The sequence below is a fragment of the Dipodomys ordii genome, unplaced genomic scaffold, assembly GCF_000151885.1.
Source record: "Dipodomys ordii isolate 6190 unplaced genomic scaffold, Dord_2.0 Scaffold3, whole genome shotgun sequence".
Taxonomy (NCBI): domain Eukaryota; kingdom Metazoa; phylum Chordata; class Mammalia; order Rodentia; family Heteromyidae; genus Dipodomys; species Dipodomys ordii.
Window position 1 is genome coordinate 18,671,625 of NW_012267219.1, and position 18,859 is coordinate 18,690,483.

The window sequence follows — 18,859 nt, forward strand, 5'->3', positions numbered from 1 at the left end:
GGTTATAGTGTTGTATCATGCTAAGAAAATGACTTATGGGATGAATTTGGGACTGGGATTTACATATTATATTTTATACATTGTGTATTTGAAACATTTGTTTTTTTATGTGACTGGATTTCCTGTAGTTATGAGAGTTGGCCAGAGTAAGTTATAAGTGTTTGTGGAGTATTTATTTCCCTTGTATCTTTCTTTCAAGAAGACGTCCATCCTGAGTTAATTTATGCTCTGTGAGTTTAGAGCACAGTGATCATTAGACCCTTCTGGAAAAGTGAAACACATTGCATTGCACTGCTCATTCTACACAAAATAGTGCAGTTTTTGTTTTTAATCCTCTTCTCTCTTTGAAAGCCTCTCCATTTTCACTTCATTTCTCGCAAGTCTCCTGGTAGTATGCTCAGAGATGCTTAAGTTTCTAAGTGCAATTCCTCTATTCAGTACTTTTGCTCCTCTCCACTAAAACTTCTCTCTGAATTTTTATTTTTCCATAGGTACATTCTCCTTGCTCTCAAAGTGAAAAAAGAACGTAATGAATGAATCCTTCCCAGTAGATCAATAGTAAAAGGGTAGGGAAGAAGCTTTCGCTTTCTTCTGCCTTAGATGTATTAAATCATTTTAGCAATATCTTTCTGGAAATAGTGCCAGATTTAAATATGTGATCTAATCAAATAGACCTAATGGTGAGAATCTGGAGGAAGCAGGCAGGTAATGAACATGTATTTTAAACAGGCAGAGATTTTACCACTCACATAAATCCTTCCAAATTGTATTAGGCATCAAATCACTCAGGCTGTTAAAAATGTGGATTCCCAGTTGGGAGATTGCAATCATAATATTCAGTGAACATAAGGAAATTGAGGGGATTTGGAGAGATAGGGGAAAATAATGAAAGGGGTGACACTGATCAAGATGTGTTTTACTCATAAACTGACAAATAGAATTGAACCCCCTTTGTACAACTGCTGAAAAGGTAATGATTTAAAAAGTGTGAATTACCAAGGTAAATGTTCATCCGAGTACCAGGCCTCATTTTATGATTTTTGAGAAACAAAGTAAAGAACAAGAAAGACTCTATTCCTCTCTTGAGAAGTTACAGCACACTGAGAATGGGTTGAAGAAGTTTTCCTTACTGGGGTTTAGGTGCACCTGACCCTCAAGGAGACTGAGGTTTGAAGAAGAAACTAAGTTCAACAAAAGCATAGGCAAATGATTTTTATGTTAGTTACTGGTTTAAGTATTTCCAAAAATTATTCAGCGAATCTTAAGGGGGACCATAATTATTGTGGAAGTTGTATCTAAGGTGTGACTTGAAGGGTGAAAAAAGCAGGAAAGGTGATATTTTGCCAAAAATAAAATGAGGTCATATTTTGAAAACAAAGACATAATATGAACAGATTATTGCCTTGATGAATGAGAGTTCTCATTTGTCTGGAAAATAGACAATTTTAAATAACAGAGGTTATATCAAAATCAGTATTCCATAGCATTTTTATTTCAGTTCCATTGGGGATATACTCATCTCACAAATCTTTGTTTAATAAACTTATTGCTAGTAAAGTAATAGAAATGTGCACATAGCTGTCGCTGAACTTATTTGGGTTCTAAAAAATTGATACAATTCAAGTAGCATTTTTAATTATTAGAAATAATGACCTATAGAGGAGCTATAGTTTAAAGGTTCAAACCAATTCTCAGAATCTGTATGAACTACATAAAAGTTCATTTTCTGTTACTAAAATAATGAACCAAATTTTTGTAGAGTATACTTTTTATATACAACAATAATATTTTAATTCTCTATAGCAGTTGAGAATTACATTATAAATATTTCAGATAAGTTGAAATATAAACTTCTCCTACTGGTTTGCAGTGAAGTTTTTATTGCTTATTCCAGTACAGATTACTAAAATTATTTCTATTCTTATAAAAGAATATTCTCATATATATTATATTGTATAATATATTATTATTACATATTCTTATAAATATAATATATAATAAATTATTGTTATCTTTTTATTTAAATATTTGTGCAAAGGAATTACCATTCTATAATATTCTTATATTAAAAATGCAAAATTATTTATATTCTTCTTTAACAGAATTACTAGTTCCAGAACTGTCTTCTTGTTTTTGTGCTACATTGGTGTTTCCTTTGTAAAGCATTCAATTTGTAGTCAGTGAGCAGATGTTGATATTACTTTACAGTTTAATAACACCATTGAGACTGAGGAACGTAGTTATCATTGGTGAGGTCAGTCATGGTAACTGCTCTTCCAGTGTTATGCTATCAATTTCCCACTTCTTAGATGTGTGATTCTTTTTCCTTCCAACTCTTTTTTACTGTCTCGAGTTCAGTTTTATTCTATAGTACATTTATTCACTCTAATCAAGTGTTTGTTCTTGTTAGAGGATAATAATTTACTAAGATACACTTGAACAGTAGGTGAGTCACTGTGACATACTCTTTCTTGTATTTTCTCATGAAATAATCTTTTCCATTGAATCACAGAAACAGATGTTCTAACCCCACCATGCAAAATCTTCTTTTATCATCACATTTGAAAGTAAACATATTCTGGGGTCTGTGGCAAAAAGCAGTCAGGACTCATTGAGCAGAAAGTTTATCATTTAAAATCTGTGCATTTGCATTTTAACATTTTCTCCTATATATTTTATGAAATGCATTGTTCTATTCTATAATTTTTCAGCCCCTGCTTCTCCTCCTCAAAACTTCTCTGTGAAACAGTTGTCTGGTGTCACTGTGAAGTTGTCATGGCAACCGCCCATGGAGCCAAATGGAATTATCCTCTATTACACAGTTTATGTCTGGTAAGAATTTTTTTGGAAGTAGTTCTGAGAACAAATATTAATCTGTAACATAATAGGAATGTAGGTTTTTATTTCAGAATCCGATGCCACTTAGGAACCTGATTATTAATAGGCTACTTAAAATACTTGATTAAGCAGCAAATATGCTTCATGTTTTGTAGCACTAGTAATATAATATTTGCTATTAAAACTAAGAAGCAATTATTATATATAGTTTGCACTCTTAAAAGTCTGACTGATCAACTTATTTGATTTGCAAGCATATAATTTTAAACTCTTCTGATGATTTACATACCCTTTGGCACTCTTTTAAGTCTCCTTAAGCAAAATAATTCACTTTAAAGTTAACAAAGAAGTATTTCTTCAAGATTATCTTAAGGCAAATTTTCCACTTTGTTAGAATATGTATTTAGTGTTTCTTAACCAGTTTTCCCCTAATTAGTTATTTATCCTTCAATTGTGAAAGATGAAATCTTATAGAGTGACTCATTATTGGCTGTATTGCTTCATGAAAATTCATTTCATTAAAACCTTACTTTGATCTGGCATTAAGTCTTAGGAAGAGGATTCACCAATTATTTAACACATTTCCTAGTAGATTTTAAATATTTCAACTAAAATGCAATTTATACAAAATTTTATGAAAGAGTTATATGTTTTTGTATTTCTGACTTAGAAAGACCAGCCTTGAGTGTGAAGCTATGATATTTGAAGAAGTGCTTTTTTTCCTCTTCTTTTCTTTGCAAAATATTTCTTTCTTTCTCTAGTGCCTGATTTTTACAGCTATTCTTTTTGTCCCTTTTTGCTTAATTACTAATAATGTTGCCTAGTTAATGAAATTAGAATCCTATGAGAGAAGTTAATGGAAATAAAGTGTCCATTGACTTATTTATTCCTCCCTCCCTCACTCACTCCCTCCCTTCCTTCCTTTCTTCCTTCCTTCTTTCCTTCTTTCTTTCCTTCCTTCCTTCCCTCCTTTCTTTTTCTTTTCTTGCTTTCCTTCTTTTTGCTTTCATCAACCCATCTATCCACTCAGCAATATTGTTAGAGCACCTTTATGCCTCTGAATGCGATACAGATAAGATGCTCTTAGGAGCTTGCTTAACTTCTAAAAAGAAAATTCTACTATATTGGTGTTTTTATGATACCTAAAGAGAAAAATGATGGAATAATTAGGAACAGAGTCTTTGACAGAAGTTACCTTGGGTTTGCATGCAATCATAAAAAGGTCAAAAGCTATGTACATATGACCAGATAAGATGATGTCAAGAAAAATGAATCCCAAGATAGGGAGACAAGTGGTTTTTTTCTTTCTTACTATTGTGTCTAACATATTTATAGTGTATCATGTAATTTTTTTTGTTTCTTTGTATGTTCCTCCCCCACGGTACAATCCCCGTTTTCACTGTATTTGATGTCAGTGTCTTGCAGCTTGTATATACACTTCTCTAATTTGGGGAGAGGAAGAGAAAAAACAAAATGCTTAAATAGGGATACAGTTTGACCCATTGTAACAATGAGATGTACAAGAACTATATTGAAAAATGAACTTTACAATTTAAGTGGGGGGGGGTTGGGGAGGAGTGTAGTTGTGGAGGTGGGAGGGAAGGGATGGCAGGGGGAAAACAAAGGAGGAGGCAATAATGCTTGATAGGAAATGTACTCATTAGCTTGCTCATGTAACTGCAACCCCTCTGTACAGTATTTTTACAATAAAAAACATTAAAAATTAGTCTCTTGTCACCTGTGACTTGCAGGAAGAAACTAACTGCATCCAGTTTACATTAGCTCTGTGTGGAAACACAGCTTCTCCTTCAGAGCACAAAAGGAGAGCAATATTGGGGCAGAAGGCAAAATGCAAGGGTCTAGTCCTGGTGAAAATTTGATTTTCATTTTAACTAAAATGCAAATTGCAGTAGCATCTTAAGTACTTTGATTTAAAGATGACTTTTTGATGTTTGAATTAAAGTGGATAAATTCTTTAATTTTAATGACAAAGCTAGAAAATAGTCTAAGTGAAACAGGTTAATGTTAAGTGAAAACCATGAACTTATTCTATTCAAATTTCATAATATTTTTCTGGCTGGGTTTTAAGCCCCATATCAGGCAATCAACCTTGTTCTTTTATATAGTGATTCTCTTCCCAGATCCTTAGGCATTCTTAGCATAATGTTTGGTACACATATATCTAGAGTGGATCTAGATATAGCTCATCTGTTTTTTTTTCATTCTTTGAAGTATGATTGTCTATAGAAGCTACTTGTTTTAGGTAGTTAGCACTAGGATTCTAGTTATTTTTAAATCTCAAATTGATCAAAGTAGCAGGACTTCTTGAAAATAATCAGTGACACTCAGCTATATTGTATTACTTAAGATTACAGCCAGGCTGATACTTTACATAGTACAATTTGATGCTGTGCAGGACATGACTTAATTTCAATAACTTGTTCTTTGTGTTTTTTCTTATAACAATGGTTGTATTGTGAAGATATTTAAGTAACTCATTTTTGTCTCATATCTCTGAGTTTAGTTCAATGTATTCAATTAATTCAAAATTCCACTCCCCTGGGCATTCAAGTTTGAACTGAGGATCTTATGCTTGCTCGGCTTATGCTCAACCACTTGGCCATTTCTCTAGCATGGTTTTTTGCTAGTTACTTTGGAGATGGAATCTCATGGACATTTTTGCCATGGCTGACTTTTGAATTTAAGGTCCTATGGATCTGAGCCTTGTGGTTAGTTAGTGCTATAGCTATGAGCCACTAGTGCTCAGCTCCTATTTGTATTTTCTCTCATTATCTAAGAGACACCTTTCCTTTTTTTCTTTAATGATAGATTTTAGGTACAAGGAAAGCTTCTCAAAGTGAGATTGTAGAGTATCAAGTATGAGGTAATTGTGGTTCTCTAACCTGGCTTTTAAAAAAATTCTGTCTCTGATTTGCAGTAACAGTTCCTGGATTTAAGGCTTTAATTTTTTTCTTCTCTATATTCTTGATCTAATCATAAGATTTATATTCTAGTTCCTTGGCGCTTTCATGTATCTTGGCATTCATAGATTGATACTTCAAGTTGTTTCCTCAGCTCTATTTTGTTAGTGGGTAGGATTTGTGAAGTTTGCTTTCATATAGTTTTCTTGCTCTAGTTGAGGACATGGGATGGTATCACGATGTGGTTTTTGATACAGATAAAAAGAAAGCAATGGGTTTTAAATGGATGAGAAATAGGATTGAATAATGACTTTGCCATCTCATTATGTGTGCTTTTCTCTAAGATTAGTGAATAAATGGTGGCTGTTATTAGCAAGATTTCTGTTTGAGGGTCTTTATTCTACTCAAAACTCTGTTTCCATTATTTTAGTTACTTCAATAATACAGCATTCTATAACGCATGTTCTGGATGTATATATTCTTTCTAGTGTATTTTCCAGGTTGTTCTGTTTTTTATACTGGGTGACATTTCTCTTTGTCATGAATATTTCTCTACAGAATAGTTCACGAGGATAAATGTGTATTCATTTTATTTTTACTGCTGAGTTAGCCACATTTGAGTTGTAGATGCTATGTTAAGAAATTCATTTTAAGCCACTGTATTTTAAAATAAATTTTCCTTCTGAAGTAACTTTTTTTAATCCATCAAGATGGTACGATACCATTTTCCCCTCAGTTATAATGAGAAATCTTATGACACTAAATGATACACAGTTCTTACAATATGAGGGCAACTACCTTAAGGAAATTTGATTTTCATTAGGACATTGTGTGTTTATTTACATAATAAAATTTCAATTGTGATTTGATGGTCTAGTAATGTCATATAAGAGAAATTTACTTATCAGATACTTGAATTCAATAAATGTATATTATTTATATATGATGTAGAAATCTTTAAGTAGTTGTACAAGTAGTTGTCACTTAACAAAGATGATTAGAAATATAATATTCCTAACCATCTCTCCTCTGCTCTCCACTTCCATCACTCTATAATTTTGTAGGATAATCATTGTATTCTTCATTCTTCCTCTCTTCTCTTCATTTGCCTACCTGTTTCCCCTTGACCCCACTCCATCCTTTTCTAGTACCTGCTTCCTGTTTTTTTATTTTGTGGAATTTTGACTTTGTATTTCTAAAGAATTACACTATTTAAGTTCTCCCTTGAATTTACCATATTTCAGTTAATACATCTGTATATACTTGCATACCACCCAATGTATTTACTTACAAGTTCATAAGCTAAATTTAGCTTCCATATACAAAGGAACACAAACATCTGTTGTCTCTCTAGACCTGACCTACTTCACTTAGCAAAATGTTTCCCCAGTCCTTTCCATTTCTTTACAAATGATACAATATCATTCTTTCTAATGGATGAATAAAATTCTACTGTGTATATATAACATGTTTTCTTGATTTATTCATCTGGAATGATTCCACACTTTGGCTATGGTGAATAGTGCCACAATAAACATGGTTGTGCTGGTGCCTTTACTGTGTATTTGTTTAAAATTGTTTGGGTAAATGTGTGGGAGTGGAATTTCTGGGTGGCTATCCTAACTTATGTCTGAATCATGCATTGAAAGTGTTTCTCAGAGTCCTTAATGTATACAAGAAGTTATTCTGAATCACAAAAGTTATTAAGTATTTATTAACTTCTGTGAGGAGCTACAAAATATGTAGAACTTTAAAGTAATTATAGATTTATTAATGATCAAATAGGTATGTGGGAAAGAATTATCAGCACTTTTACAATCTGTCAGGAAGTCAGAACAATTCCAATGTAGATCTTTGTTAAATGTCACTAGTCAAAAACTTCCCTGGAACATGAAAGATTGACCTAGAAAACAGCCTTCCATATGTTAGAAAGTCTGCTTCATCCTGATTCTTCCAGCTTTCTGAAAGATTTCCACACAGTGGCGCATGCCTGTAAATCTAACTACTCAGGAGGCTGAGATCTGAGGATCCCAGTTCCAAGTCAGCCCCAGGCAGAAAGTTGGCAGGAGACTCATCTCCAATTAACTACTCAAAAAATGGAAGTGGTGCTGTGGCTCAAAGTGGTAGAGCACTAGCCTTGAACAAAAGAGCTCAGGGACCGCACCCAGACCCTGAGTTCAAGCCCCATGACTGACAAAAAAAAAAGCCCTCAGGGTTAGAGAATATAATACAAACCAATAGTCAAGATACGAAGGGGCCTATTTCAGAGTTCCTACATTGCCTCCTATTTGGAATGCAAGTATAAAGATGAGATCAGTGAGCCATTTTGAGAGCATATCATTGACCACAGTACAGGAAGACTGAAGGAAGCATCACTTTTAAGGGGTTGAATGGTCATACTACAGAATGGAATATTGGCACTAGGTTAGGAGGAAGATGGAGTACATGCATAAAGGTGCTTCTCAAGCAAGAGCTACTGCTGAGATGAGCAAAGCTCTCTCTTAGCTCTGCCTTATTATCTATTTCTCACTCTGAGGCTGGGGTGGCACCTTGGGCCCCCCACACTTTGTTGGAACTGCATGTAGTTCACTAATCCTGAATCAGTTGTCAGCATTTCAAATGACTTTTTGTTACTTACAAATATCAGAATACTTTGTCCTATACCCCATGATGAAAATTTGCTGGGATAGAAGGGTGACTATCTTTTTAGATAGAACATGTGGTCTGTGTTTTTCCCGGGTCCCACTGCTCATGTTTGAATCTTGTGATTTTGACATTAATTTTCTGATTCTGTTACATATTCTTTATATATATATATATATATATATATACACACACACACACACATATTTATATAGTGAAAATACTGTACAGAGGAGTTACAATTACATGAGCAAGGCAATGAGTACATTTCTTATCAAGCATTGTAGTCTCCTCCTTTATTTCCCCTTCCCATCCCTTCCCATCCTCCCCCCTGCCCCCCCACTCAATCCTCCCCACCCTATCTGTTACGTATTCTTAAAGTGCACAAACCTGGGTATGATTGGTTTATTTGCAGGGATGGGGAGTGAAATGGTCCAGTAGCCACTGTAGCACTTACTATTGTGGAGCAAGTATTTCTCTCATATATTTCCTTTGTTCTTATATTTGCAAAAAATACCACAAAGAGAATAGTATCTCCATATAATCTCCATTTTGTAATTGTAGGAATAGAATTTCCATGTGATTAAGGATTTGCTGAAGTTTACACAGCTGAAGCCAATGGAGTCAGAATTCCTACCCAACCTCTGTTTTACTTCCAATAATGCTTTTCCCACATTACTCTGAGTGTAGAAAATAACTGACACTTTTTCTAAACACTAAGCTATTAAATTTAGGATTACAGAAATCTTAGTGTGATAATAGCATATGTTTTAAAAAGGTAAAGATAAGATAATTACACTGATTACGTTGTCATGTAGGATAATTGGGACTTTTTGTTTTTGTTTTTATGTTTGCAGTACTGGGCATTGTACTGATCAGGGCCTATTATAGTTCACCACTTTAGCCATCCCTCTACTACTGTAAGAGAAGGTCTCCACCTATTTTGACTTTGTTGGAGTTGGACCACAATTTGACTTTTGCCTTCTAAGTAGCTGGGGTTATACATGTGGTTGGCCTTTCATGTAGAATATTTCTACAAAAACAAAACAAGCACAATAAAAAGCCTCAAACATAAAAACTAGGTTGACATTAGTTCATCAATCCAGTTGCATTACTATGAGTCATTACAGTCAATAGTATATGGCAGAGTAGAGTCTAACGAAGGAGGATTATGATAGAAATGCAAAAGATAAAGGCATTTGAGGAACTATTCAAAGAATGAGACAGGGACCACATAATAACTAGAAAGAATTTTCAGTTTTGAGTACTGGACTTCTCAATTGACTCCAAATGGGCATTTATTGTCCTATCCAGTTAAAATGGGCAAGGTCTACTAGCTGGATGTGAGAACTCAATTTTTTTAAGCATAGTTGATACCCAAAAGCTTTGTGAATTCAGCAATGAAATGGCCTTTGTGTGGTGAAAATAATGAATAGCACAGGAGAAAAGTTGGGAAAGACAAAGCCAGAGAGGTAGCAAGGCCCAATACAGGAGTTTTGATTACAGAATGGAGTTTGGGTTTTATTGAAAATATAGTGGAAAGTCCCTGCAGTGTTTTCTCCAGGGATATGGTCTTTAGGTGTAAGATTCAACTAAAAATTTTGAATCCCATTTAATCCTTTTGTCGTGTGTGTGTGTGTGTGTGTGTGTGTGTGTGTGTGAGAGAGAGAGAGAGAGAGAGAGAGAGAGAGAGAGAGAATTTTGAAACTGCTTTTAAGTAGTAAGAAGTCAATTTGTTACTCAATTGGGTCCATTACTTCCTTTCTAAATAATGTAAATACTATGAAAACAATGAATACATACTGCTGAATTACTGTTTAATAAGAACTTTTTTAGTATATGGTAATATGTAGGAGAGTAGGAGAGTAGGACTATATTTAATGACTCAATACTTGTAATATAGCTGTACTCAATACAAGTTTTATTTTATATTTTATTATTATTTTATATGTATGTTTATTTACTTGCATGTATATATGTACTGGGGATTGAATCTAGGGCCTCATGTATGCTATACGAAGAATTCTACCATGAGCCACATCCCCAAGTCCTTTAGTTTTCTATATTGTTTTTGAGATAAGGTAATTTAGTCTGAACTTGAAATTTCGTCTCTGTTTCTTGAGTAGCTGGCATTATAGGCATGCAGTACTATTTAGTATAATTTTTAAATGAAGGATGAACAATCTGGAGGGAAAATAATCATATCATAGTATTATAATATGTGTATATATATATATATATCTTATTTTACAGCTACTTTAATTTAGCCTTTTTAATGCTTTGGATTTCCAGGATTATATATCTCATAGTATGCTCTCTCTGGTATAGGGATCTCCATGTGAGAATTAATATCTATAGTGAGAGCTTATGAAATAGAACCCAGAGTTGTGACTTTTCTGGGAAGTGGTATGCTTTCAGAATTAGTAATCATGGGAAGACTAGCTTTAAGAACAAGTAGCATAGGTTGAAATTCCAAGCATTTTGTAATATTTGAACTGACAATATTAGTCCAAGGATTATCAGTTTGTGCTCTGTGTAGGAACAGCATTGGAAAAACAAATCCCACACGAATTTCTCCAAGGGATACAGTTAAGTACAGGTGCTTTCACAGCATGAAGATTGAAGGCATTGTACATATGACCTTTTAGAGTAGCTGCCTTGCCAAAATCTAAAATTATAAGCAAATCTAGAACTCTCCAACATTTCACAAATAACACTTCAAAGAGTTATTTTTAAATAGTAGTTGAAATGCAGATAGCTTGTGCTGTGTAGTGAGATCTAAAAATAGCACCATTCTAAATGTCAGATTAAGTAAGATTGATTTTTTTTAAAGAAGGAACTAAGGTTGTATCATTTGGTTATAGCACTGCGTATTCAGTAGCACTGTGAGAAATGAAATTACAGATATGTTCTTTGAAGTCCTTGTAAGAAATGAGTGTGGTGATTAGTCATTTTGAACTCCTGAAGAAAGGATGAAATAAAAAGTTTAAAATAAGATTCAGAGGGTGCAGAATTTCCTGAAAAACTTTTGATTTCAGTATTTTCTTATATTTTCTATATTTTTAATCATAACTCCAAATCTCTTGTGAATTGACAATCGACCCCTGATTGCATACTCAGGTTTGCTGAGCATTAAGCACTGTGAATCACCTATGCCTTTTTAGAGAACATTTACTTTTATCTCGGGTACACTTGTGAAATTTAGTAAGGAGAAGTTATCTTTTCTACTTCTTGGTTAAAAATATAAAACAATGCTTTCACTCCTAAGATTAATTTGATGATTATACTTATTGAATCTATAAGCTTCCTAGTTTTCTAATAAAGTTTTGAAAATTCTACCAAAATTATTGATTCATTCTTATACTCCATCATTTTTGTTGACTAAATATGCATCTTCTTCCTAGTCAAAATTGTGCTCCAGTATTTAATGCATAAAGCTTTGGAGTATCAGTTAATATGTTTCAGTTATTATGTTTGGTTTCCATTTGTGTAAAAGTGGAAAATCTAACACATATGGAAGAAAACAATACTGATTATGTAGTCATTATTGTCATTGCAAATAATTAATGCATATAATTACAAATAACGTAAATTCCATATGAAAGTTAAATTTTGAAATTTAAATTAAAACAACAGGTGAAAATAATGCTAATGAATTATTTAAAAACAGAGCTACATTGCCACTCCAGTGATAGTTTTCCTGTGATTTCTCTCTGTTTATCTTAGATTTATTCATATTGTTTGAAGGAAGATTGTTACTCATTTTTTTAATTTTTAAATTTTTTTGTCAGTGATGGGCTTAAACAATATGAAGTGCTCTCTTTGAGCATTTTTTACTGAAGGCTAGAGCTCTTCCACATTGAACCACTGCACCACTTCTGATTTTCTGGTGGTTAATTGGAGAGAAGAGTCACAGGCCTTTCCGGCTCAGGCTGGCTTTGAACCACAATCCTCAGATCTCAGCCCCATCAATAGTTAGGATTACAGGCATGAGCCACCAGCGCTAGCAATGTTCAATTTAAATTTTTATTTTTTTAATTTTACAATAAAATATTAACAAATATTAGGAAACATTGAGCTAGAAAGGAATCAGGAAGATGTAACCAGGGTCAAGAGGAAAAGCACAATTTAAAGTTAGAAATGGGAAAAGATAACTACAGACATTTAAAATGAAAAGATAATAGAATATTTTTAACCACTTTAAAATTATGTTTCAAAACTTGATGAAATTACAGATTCCTATGAAGTTACAACAGATAGTTTCAAGGGAAGAGAAAAATCTTACTAGGTAATGAGCTTTATAACAGAGGGGCTATAACTTGATATTAATCAAACAGTTCATTTTCTGAAGGCTTTTACACAAATTTCTTAGCCCTTCTGGAAGAAATCTTTAATTTGATAACAGTAAATTCTTTGAAACCTAAGCTGTGTGTTTTTCACCTTTATATTTGCTATGACAGCACAGTCATATTTTAGACTTTTGCTAAGTATTTGATGAAGTAATGAAAAAGAATTTATTGTACATTCAAATCTCAATTTACCCCATTTCACTGAATTTTGTACCAAGTAGTTGTATAACTTTTTGATCAGTTTTCACTTCTGGATCCTTAAATGATCCCCAGTAGTCTTCTCTGTCCTCAAATCCCTGTTAAATTTCCCTCACCTCATCTACTGAACACTCACATGGTTATCTCAGCTTTCTGCTTCTAGTAATTATGGGATTATTTGCATTTGTATCCTTTGTAACAATTGTCAATGTGTAAAAATCTTTCCCTAGATCAAGTATAACCCTGCTTCTTTCTGTCTTCTGGATCCTAGTTCTTTGGTTCTGCTCCTATACCATGGTTTATAAGTATATGCATCATCAACTTTTCTGTCATTCTCTTTAGTGTTGCCTCTAATTGAACTCAGGGCCTAAGCACTGTTGTGAGCTTTTTCATGGAAGGCTAGGACTATACCGCTTTTTTTGTTTGTTTGTTTTGAAAAGGAGATGAGCATGGGGGGTGGTTACAGTTACATAAGTAAGGCAATTGTTTTTAATCATTGTTACCCCATCCCTCATTATCCCCCACTGACTCCTCCTTATTCCCCTCCCAAGTTGTAATGTTCATATTCAACATAATGTCAATTGAGTATCAATGTTGCTGTTGTTCATCCCTTGTCCTGATATTTCTGTGATCCCCTTTCCCTTCCACACATTGTATTGTCTAATACGCAAAACACGATGTACCAAAAAACTAAGAGAAATGATGAAAGAAAAAAATAAAACAACAGAGAAAAAGAACGAGCTACATAAGGGTCTAATGAGAACCTCTTGTTCCCATAAGTCAGGGTTCATGTTGATATGGTTTATTATATATAGTCCTATGAACTAAGCAGTTAGGTTATTGAGAACCTCTGTTAAGGATATCATATACATGTTCTCCCTCTTTCAAATGAGGGAGATCATACAATCTACTTTTCTTTGGGTCTGGCTTACTTAATATAATTTTTTCAAAGTCTTTCCATTTCCTTATGAATGTTATTCTTTCTGATGGAAGCATAGAATTCCATTGTGTAAATATACCACATTTTCTTGATCCATTCATCTACGGAGGGGCATTTGGGTTGGTTCCCTATCTTGGATATGGTAAATAATGCTGTGAAGAACATCATCATACTGGTGGCTTTAAAGTGGCCTTTTTTTTTGGTCATTTGGGTAAATTCCCAGAAGTGGGATTGCTGGTCATAGGAGAGGCTCTATGTATAGTCTTTTGAGGAATCTCCACACTGTTTTCCAGAGTGGTGGAACAAGTTTGCACTCCCACAAAAAGTGTAGTTGCATGCCCCGTTAGCCACATCCTCGCTAGCATCTGTTGTTAGATTTCTTGGTTATGGACATTCTAACTGGTGTAAGGTAGAATTTCAATATTGTTTTGATTTGTATTTCTTTTATAGCCAGAGATGTTGAGCAATTCTTCATGTGTCTTTTGGCCATTCGTACTTCCTCTTCAGAGAAGTCTCTCTTTAAGTCTTTCCCCCACTTTTTAATAGGTGGTTGTTTCTTTGGGGGTTTGATTTGGGGGAATTTAATTTCTTGAGCTGTTGGTATATTTTACATATAAGACCCTTGTCTGTTGTATGGCTGGTGAAGATCTTCTCACAGTCTGTGGAGTTCCAATATATTTTGCTAGCTATGTCCTTTGCCGTGCACTAGCTCTGCAGTTTAATGCAGTCCCATTTATCCAGTCTTTCTTTAATTTGGTATGCTTCTAGGTCTTTATTAAGAAAGTTTTGACCTATTCCAAGGAGCCCTAGTGTTTCTTCTATTCCTTCTTGTAATATTTTCAAGGTATCTGCTTTTACTTTGTGATCTTTAATCCACTTGGATCAAAGATATATAGGCTCTAACTTTAGTTTTCTATAAATGTTTAGCCAGTTCTCCCAGCACTATTTATTGAAGAGGCTGTCTTTCTTCCATCCTATTTTTTTTGTCAAAAATTAGGTGGCCATGGGTCTGTGGATTCATTTCTGGGTCTTCGAATCTATTCCATTGGTCCTCAGGCCTGTTCTTGTGCCAGTCCCAAGCTGTTTTGAATACTATGGCTTTGTAACAGAGTTTGAGGTTCGGTATTGAAATTCCTCCAGCATTGTTCTTCCTGCTAAGGATTGTTTTTGCTATTTGGTTGCCTTTTGTTGTTCCACATGAATTTTTGGATTGCTTCTTCTATTTCATTAAAGAAAGAATTGGGAAGCATTGACTGGATAAGAGCAGATGGGAGATAGAGATGGAGAGTGTGGAAACAGACTCTGGGGGCTGCAGCATGTTTCGGGCAGTCTTTGCTGAGTCAACAGCCTGAATACACTTTTCCTCAAAGAATTCGGGGAGTCATTGGGCATAGGCTCAAAGATAAAAAACAGCTCCCAAAGATGTTCTGTCACTGTCACTGTCTGATATTTATAAATATATATGTATATGTATGATATATATCATACATACACACACACATATATATATATATATGTGTAAGGGTGTGTGTGTATGTGGGCAAATGTGTGTGTGTGTGTGTGTATTCATGTATCTCAGCATCTCTCCTGGACTGCAGCAGACAAAAGATGTTCTAGACATAACCTGAGTTAACAAGCAGAAAAGGTCAAAAGCTATGTGCCTATGACCATATAAGATGATGCTAAGTGAAATGAACCCCAAGATAGGGACACAAGTGTTTTTAATATACTATGTGATTTTTTTGGTTTCTTTTGTATGTTCTTCCCCCATGGTATAACCCCTGTTGTCAGTGTATTTGATTCTGATGCCCCGCATCTTGTATATACATTTTTCTAATTTGGGGAAGGGAAAGGGAATAACAAAATGCTGAAACAAAGATACAGGTTGACGCATTGTGACAATGAGATGTACAAGACCCTATATTGAAAATGAACTTTACAACTTTGGGGCAGGGGTGGAAGGAGGAGTGGGGGAGGTGGGAGGGAAGGGGTGGTAGGGGAAAACCAAAGAAGCGGGTAACAATGCTTGATAGGAAATGTACTCATTACCTTACTCATGTAACTGTAACCCCTCTGTACAGCATCTTTACAATTAAAAATATTTAAAAAACATCAAAAAAAAGAAAGAATTGGGATATTGATGGGTATTGCATTGAATTTGTATATGTGCTCTACCACTTTGAACCACAGCTTTACTCTTATTTTCTGGTGGTTAATTGGAGATAAGAGTTTCATGGGCTTTCCTGCCTGGGCTGGCTTTGAACTCAAATCCTAGATCTCAGCCTCCTGAGTATCTCTGATTACAAGTGTGAGCCACCTGGCTCAATGCATACTTTTTATAGGGAGTATATGAACAATATAGCCTGATTATATTAACCTGATAACTTATAACATGAAAATAATAACTAGTGAATATCATATGACTCTTGAGTGTCTCTGAGATTCTAGAACAGCATTGTTAATGTGCACCCTTTTAAGCCTTACTAGTCTGAGGTTATTTACTGCATCATTACTAACATATACATACTATACTATCAAGTACAGGAAAATTAGTGAACAATCTTAGTCTATAGGAAGAAAATAAATGATAAAGGACCAACTAAATGAATGTTAACATTCTTTATTTGAATGGTTGTTATTTAGTAAATAAAATGATTAATCTGGATTATTTAGAATATTTATTAGATTGCTGGTTTAGAAATAAATTCATGGAAACAAACAGGGATAGCTGTATCAAATTATCAAGTTAGAATAAAATATCAAATGACAAAAATGAGAGCTAGGACTGTGACCTTTCTAAAAGCCTCAGATGTTGTCTGAGAAAGCATGCATGTTCAGACTTAGAGAAATGCAGAAATCATATGTCTTTCTATATGGTTTTGGTATTTAAAATTCCTGCTGAGCAGTGAAAGCTCATACCTGTCATCCTGAGATTTGAGGATCACTGTTTGAAGGCAGCCTGAGCAGCAATATCGATGAGAGTCTTATCTCCAATTAACAGCTAAAATTCCTGAAGTCGAGCTGTGGCTCAAATGGTAGAGCACTGTCCTTGAGTGAACATGCTAAGGAAAAGTATCCTAGCCCTAAGTTCAAGCCCTGATACAAGTGAACAAAAAATCTCTATAGGCAATTGCTGCTTATAATGAATTTGATGGTGCTCTAAAATATAAAACAACTTATGAACAAAACACTGGTGAAACAAAAAAAAGCACAAAAGAGAAATAAGCACTGCTCTTAAGCTGTGTAAGCTGTGGAATTTTCTTCATGATTTAGATGTCAAAATATAGTCTACCTTTTGGTTAAAAAAAAGAAAGCTATGTAAGTTAACACACAGTTTTCTCCAAAGGCCGTTCACTCTATCTTAAATGAACCAACCCAAGACCTTTTATTGGTAATACCATGAGTGAAACAGAAAAACTTCATTGGATATTTAGTCAAAATAATTTCAAAGTAATTCAAACTCTTGATTTCCAAAATTCAAATAAGCTTTAACAATATCCTATTAGGCTTAGAATTAAGTCAGTAAAATGACTGCATTGAGGAAGGCCCTTAAGTTTTTTTCTCAGTTTTAAAATTGGTCAGTGTTAAAAATGTGCCAGTTGTAGAACTAAAATTCTGTGTAAATTTGAGTGCCTTCCATCCTCACACATTTTATGACTTTGAACATGTAAGAGTTAGACCAAGTTTGCCAGGGGGGCCTTCTCCCCTCCATTCTCTTCCACTGAACTCCCAATTTCACGCTATTTTTAAACTCTACAGGCTAGCTTTCCAGGGAAGAATTTCCTGTGTCTTTGGGGCTCTGCCTTTTTCTTCTTTTCTGAACTTTGGTCATAACTAATTTCATTATTTATCACAATGATATTATCATCTTACTCACATTGAAGCCTACTATAACGTTAATACAAAGAAGATACCGAGTTAGTAACATGATATCATCTGCAAGTTTAAACAGAGTAGGGAAACATGTATCTTTGGAGCCCTATTTAAAGAACCAGCATCTGGAATTCAGACATATAAAAAAATGTATGAAAGACTTGCTTTTAAAAATTGACCACAAATGATCATAAATATATAAGAAGAATTTGCATCTCACTATTGTGCCTTATGTATGGAACAAAATTTTTCAGTGACAAAATACCTGGGCCAAACTGGAGGGAGAAAAGATTTATTTTTGGTTCATACTTGTAGAGCTTTCAGTGCATCATCCTGGAGAAGGTACGGCAGAATTGCTCATCTCATTGCAGCTTGGAGCAGAAAGAGACTCCAGTGCTGCTTATTTCTTCTCTCTGTTAGGGGATAATGGATCTTCTCTCCTAGTTAATCTTCCCTCAAGGTTAATCCTCACAGGTACACCTAGAGGTGTGTCACTAATTCTTGAATGCTTCTTAATCTGATCAAGTTGGCAAGATTAAATACTAAAAGACCTGTAAAAGAAACTAAAAAAAAGAACACCTAACTAACACTTGGCTGAATTATTGAATGTCCTTGAAAGTAAATCAAGTGAATTAACTGAAGTATTCTAAAATTCACCATTTTCATTATTTTAAGAAAAGTGGCATCTTTATCATTTAATCTAGATGATTAAATTTGTGGTTTCGAATGTTGCTTACTTCCAATTTACTTACTAGGACTCAAAAAAGTACATGGTGGTATTTTCATTTAAAAGACATTATACTGACAACATTTGTTTCTCTCTCTGTCAGGGATAAATCATCATTAAAAACTATTAATGTAACCGAAACATCATTAGAGTTTTCAGATTTGGACTATAATGTTGACTACAGTGCCTATGTAACAGGTAGCACCAGATTTGGTGATGGGGGAACAAGGAGCAGTATCATTACCTTCAGAACACCAGAGGGAGGTGAGTTCTTGCTGATGGAATCCAATCTCACGAATATTATGATCAGAAATAAATAATCAATATCAAAAGGTATTTTTACCCTAATTAGATATAAATCTTTCCTGTT

At 34.2% G+C, this 18,859-nt stretch overlaps 1 protein-coding gene across 1 annotated transcript in view; it reads left to right on the plus strand.

Annotated features, from left to right (window-relative positions):
* Ptprq (protein tyrosine phosphatase, receptor type, Q) overlaps positions 1–18,859 on the plus strand; it is a 168,776-nt gene that overhangs the window by 38,858 nt on the left and 111,059 nt on the right. The window contains exons 17-18 of the mRNA XM_013020306.1: positions 2,712–2,832; positions 18,593–18,753. Coding sequence (XP_012875760.1) covers positions 2,712–2,832; positions 18,593–18,753 — 282 coding nt within the window. The remainder of the gene's footprint in view (positions 1–2,711; positions 2,833–18,592; positions 18,754–18,859) is intronic.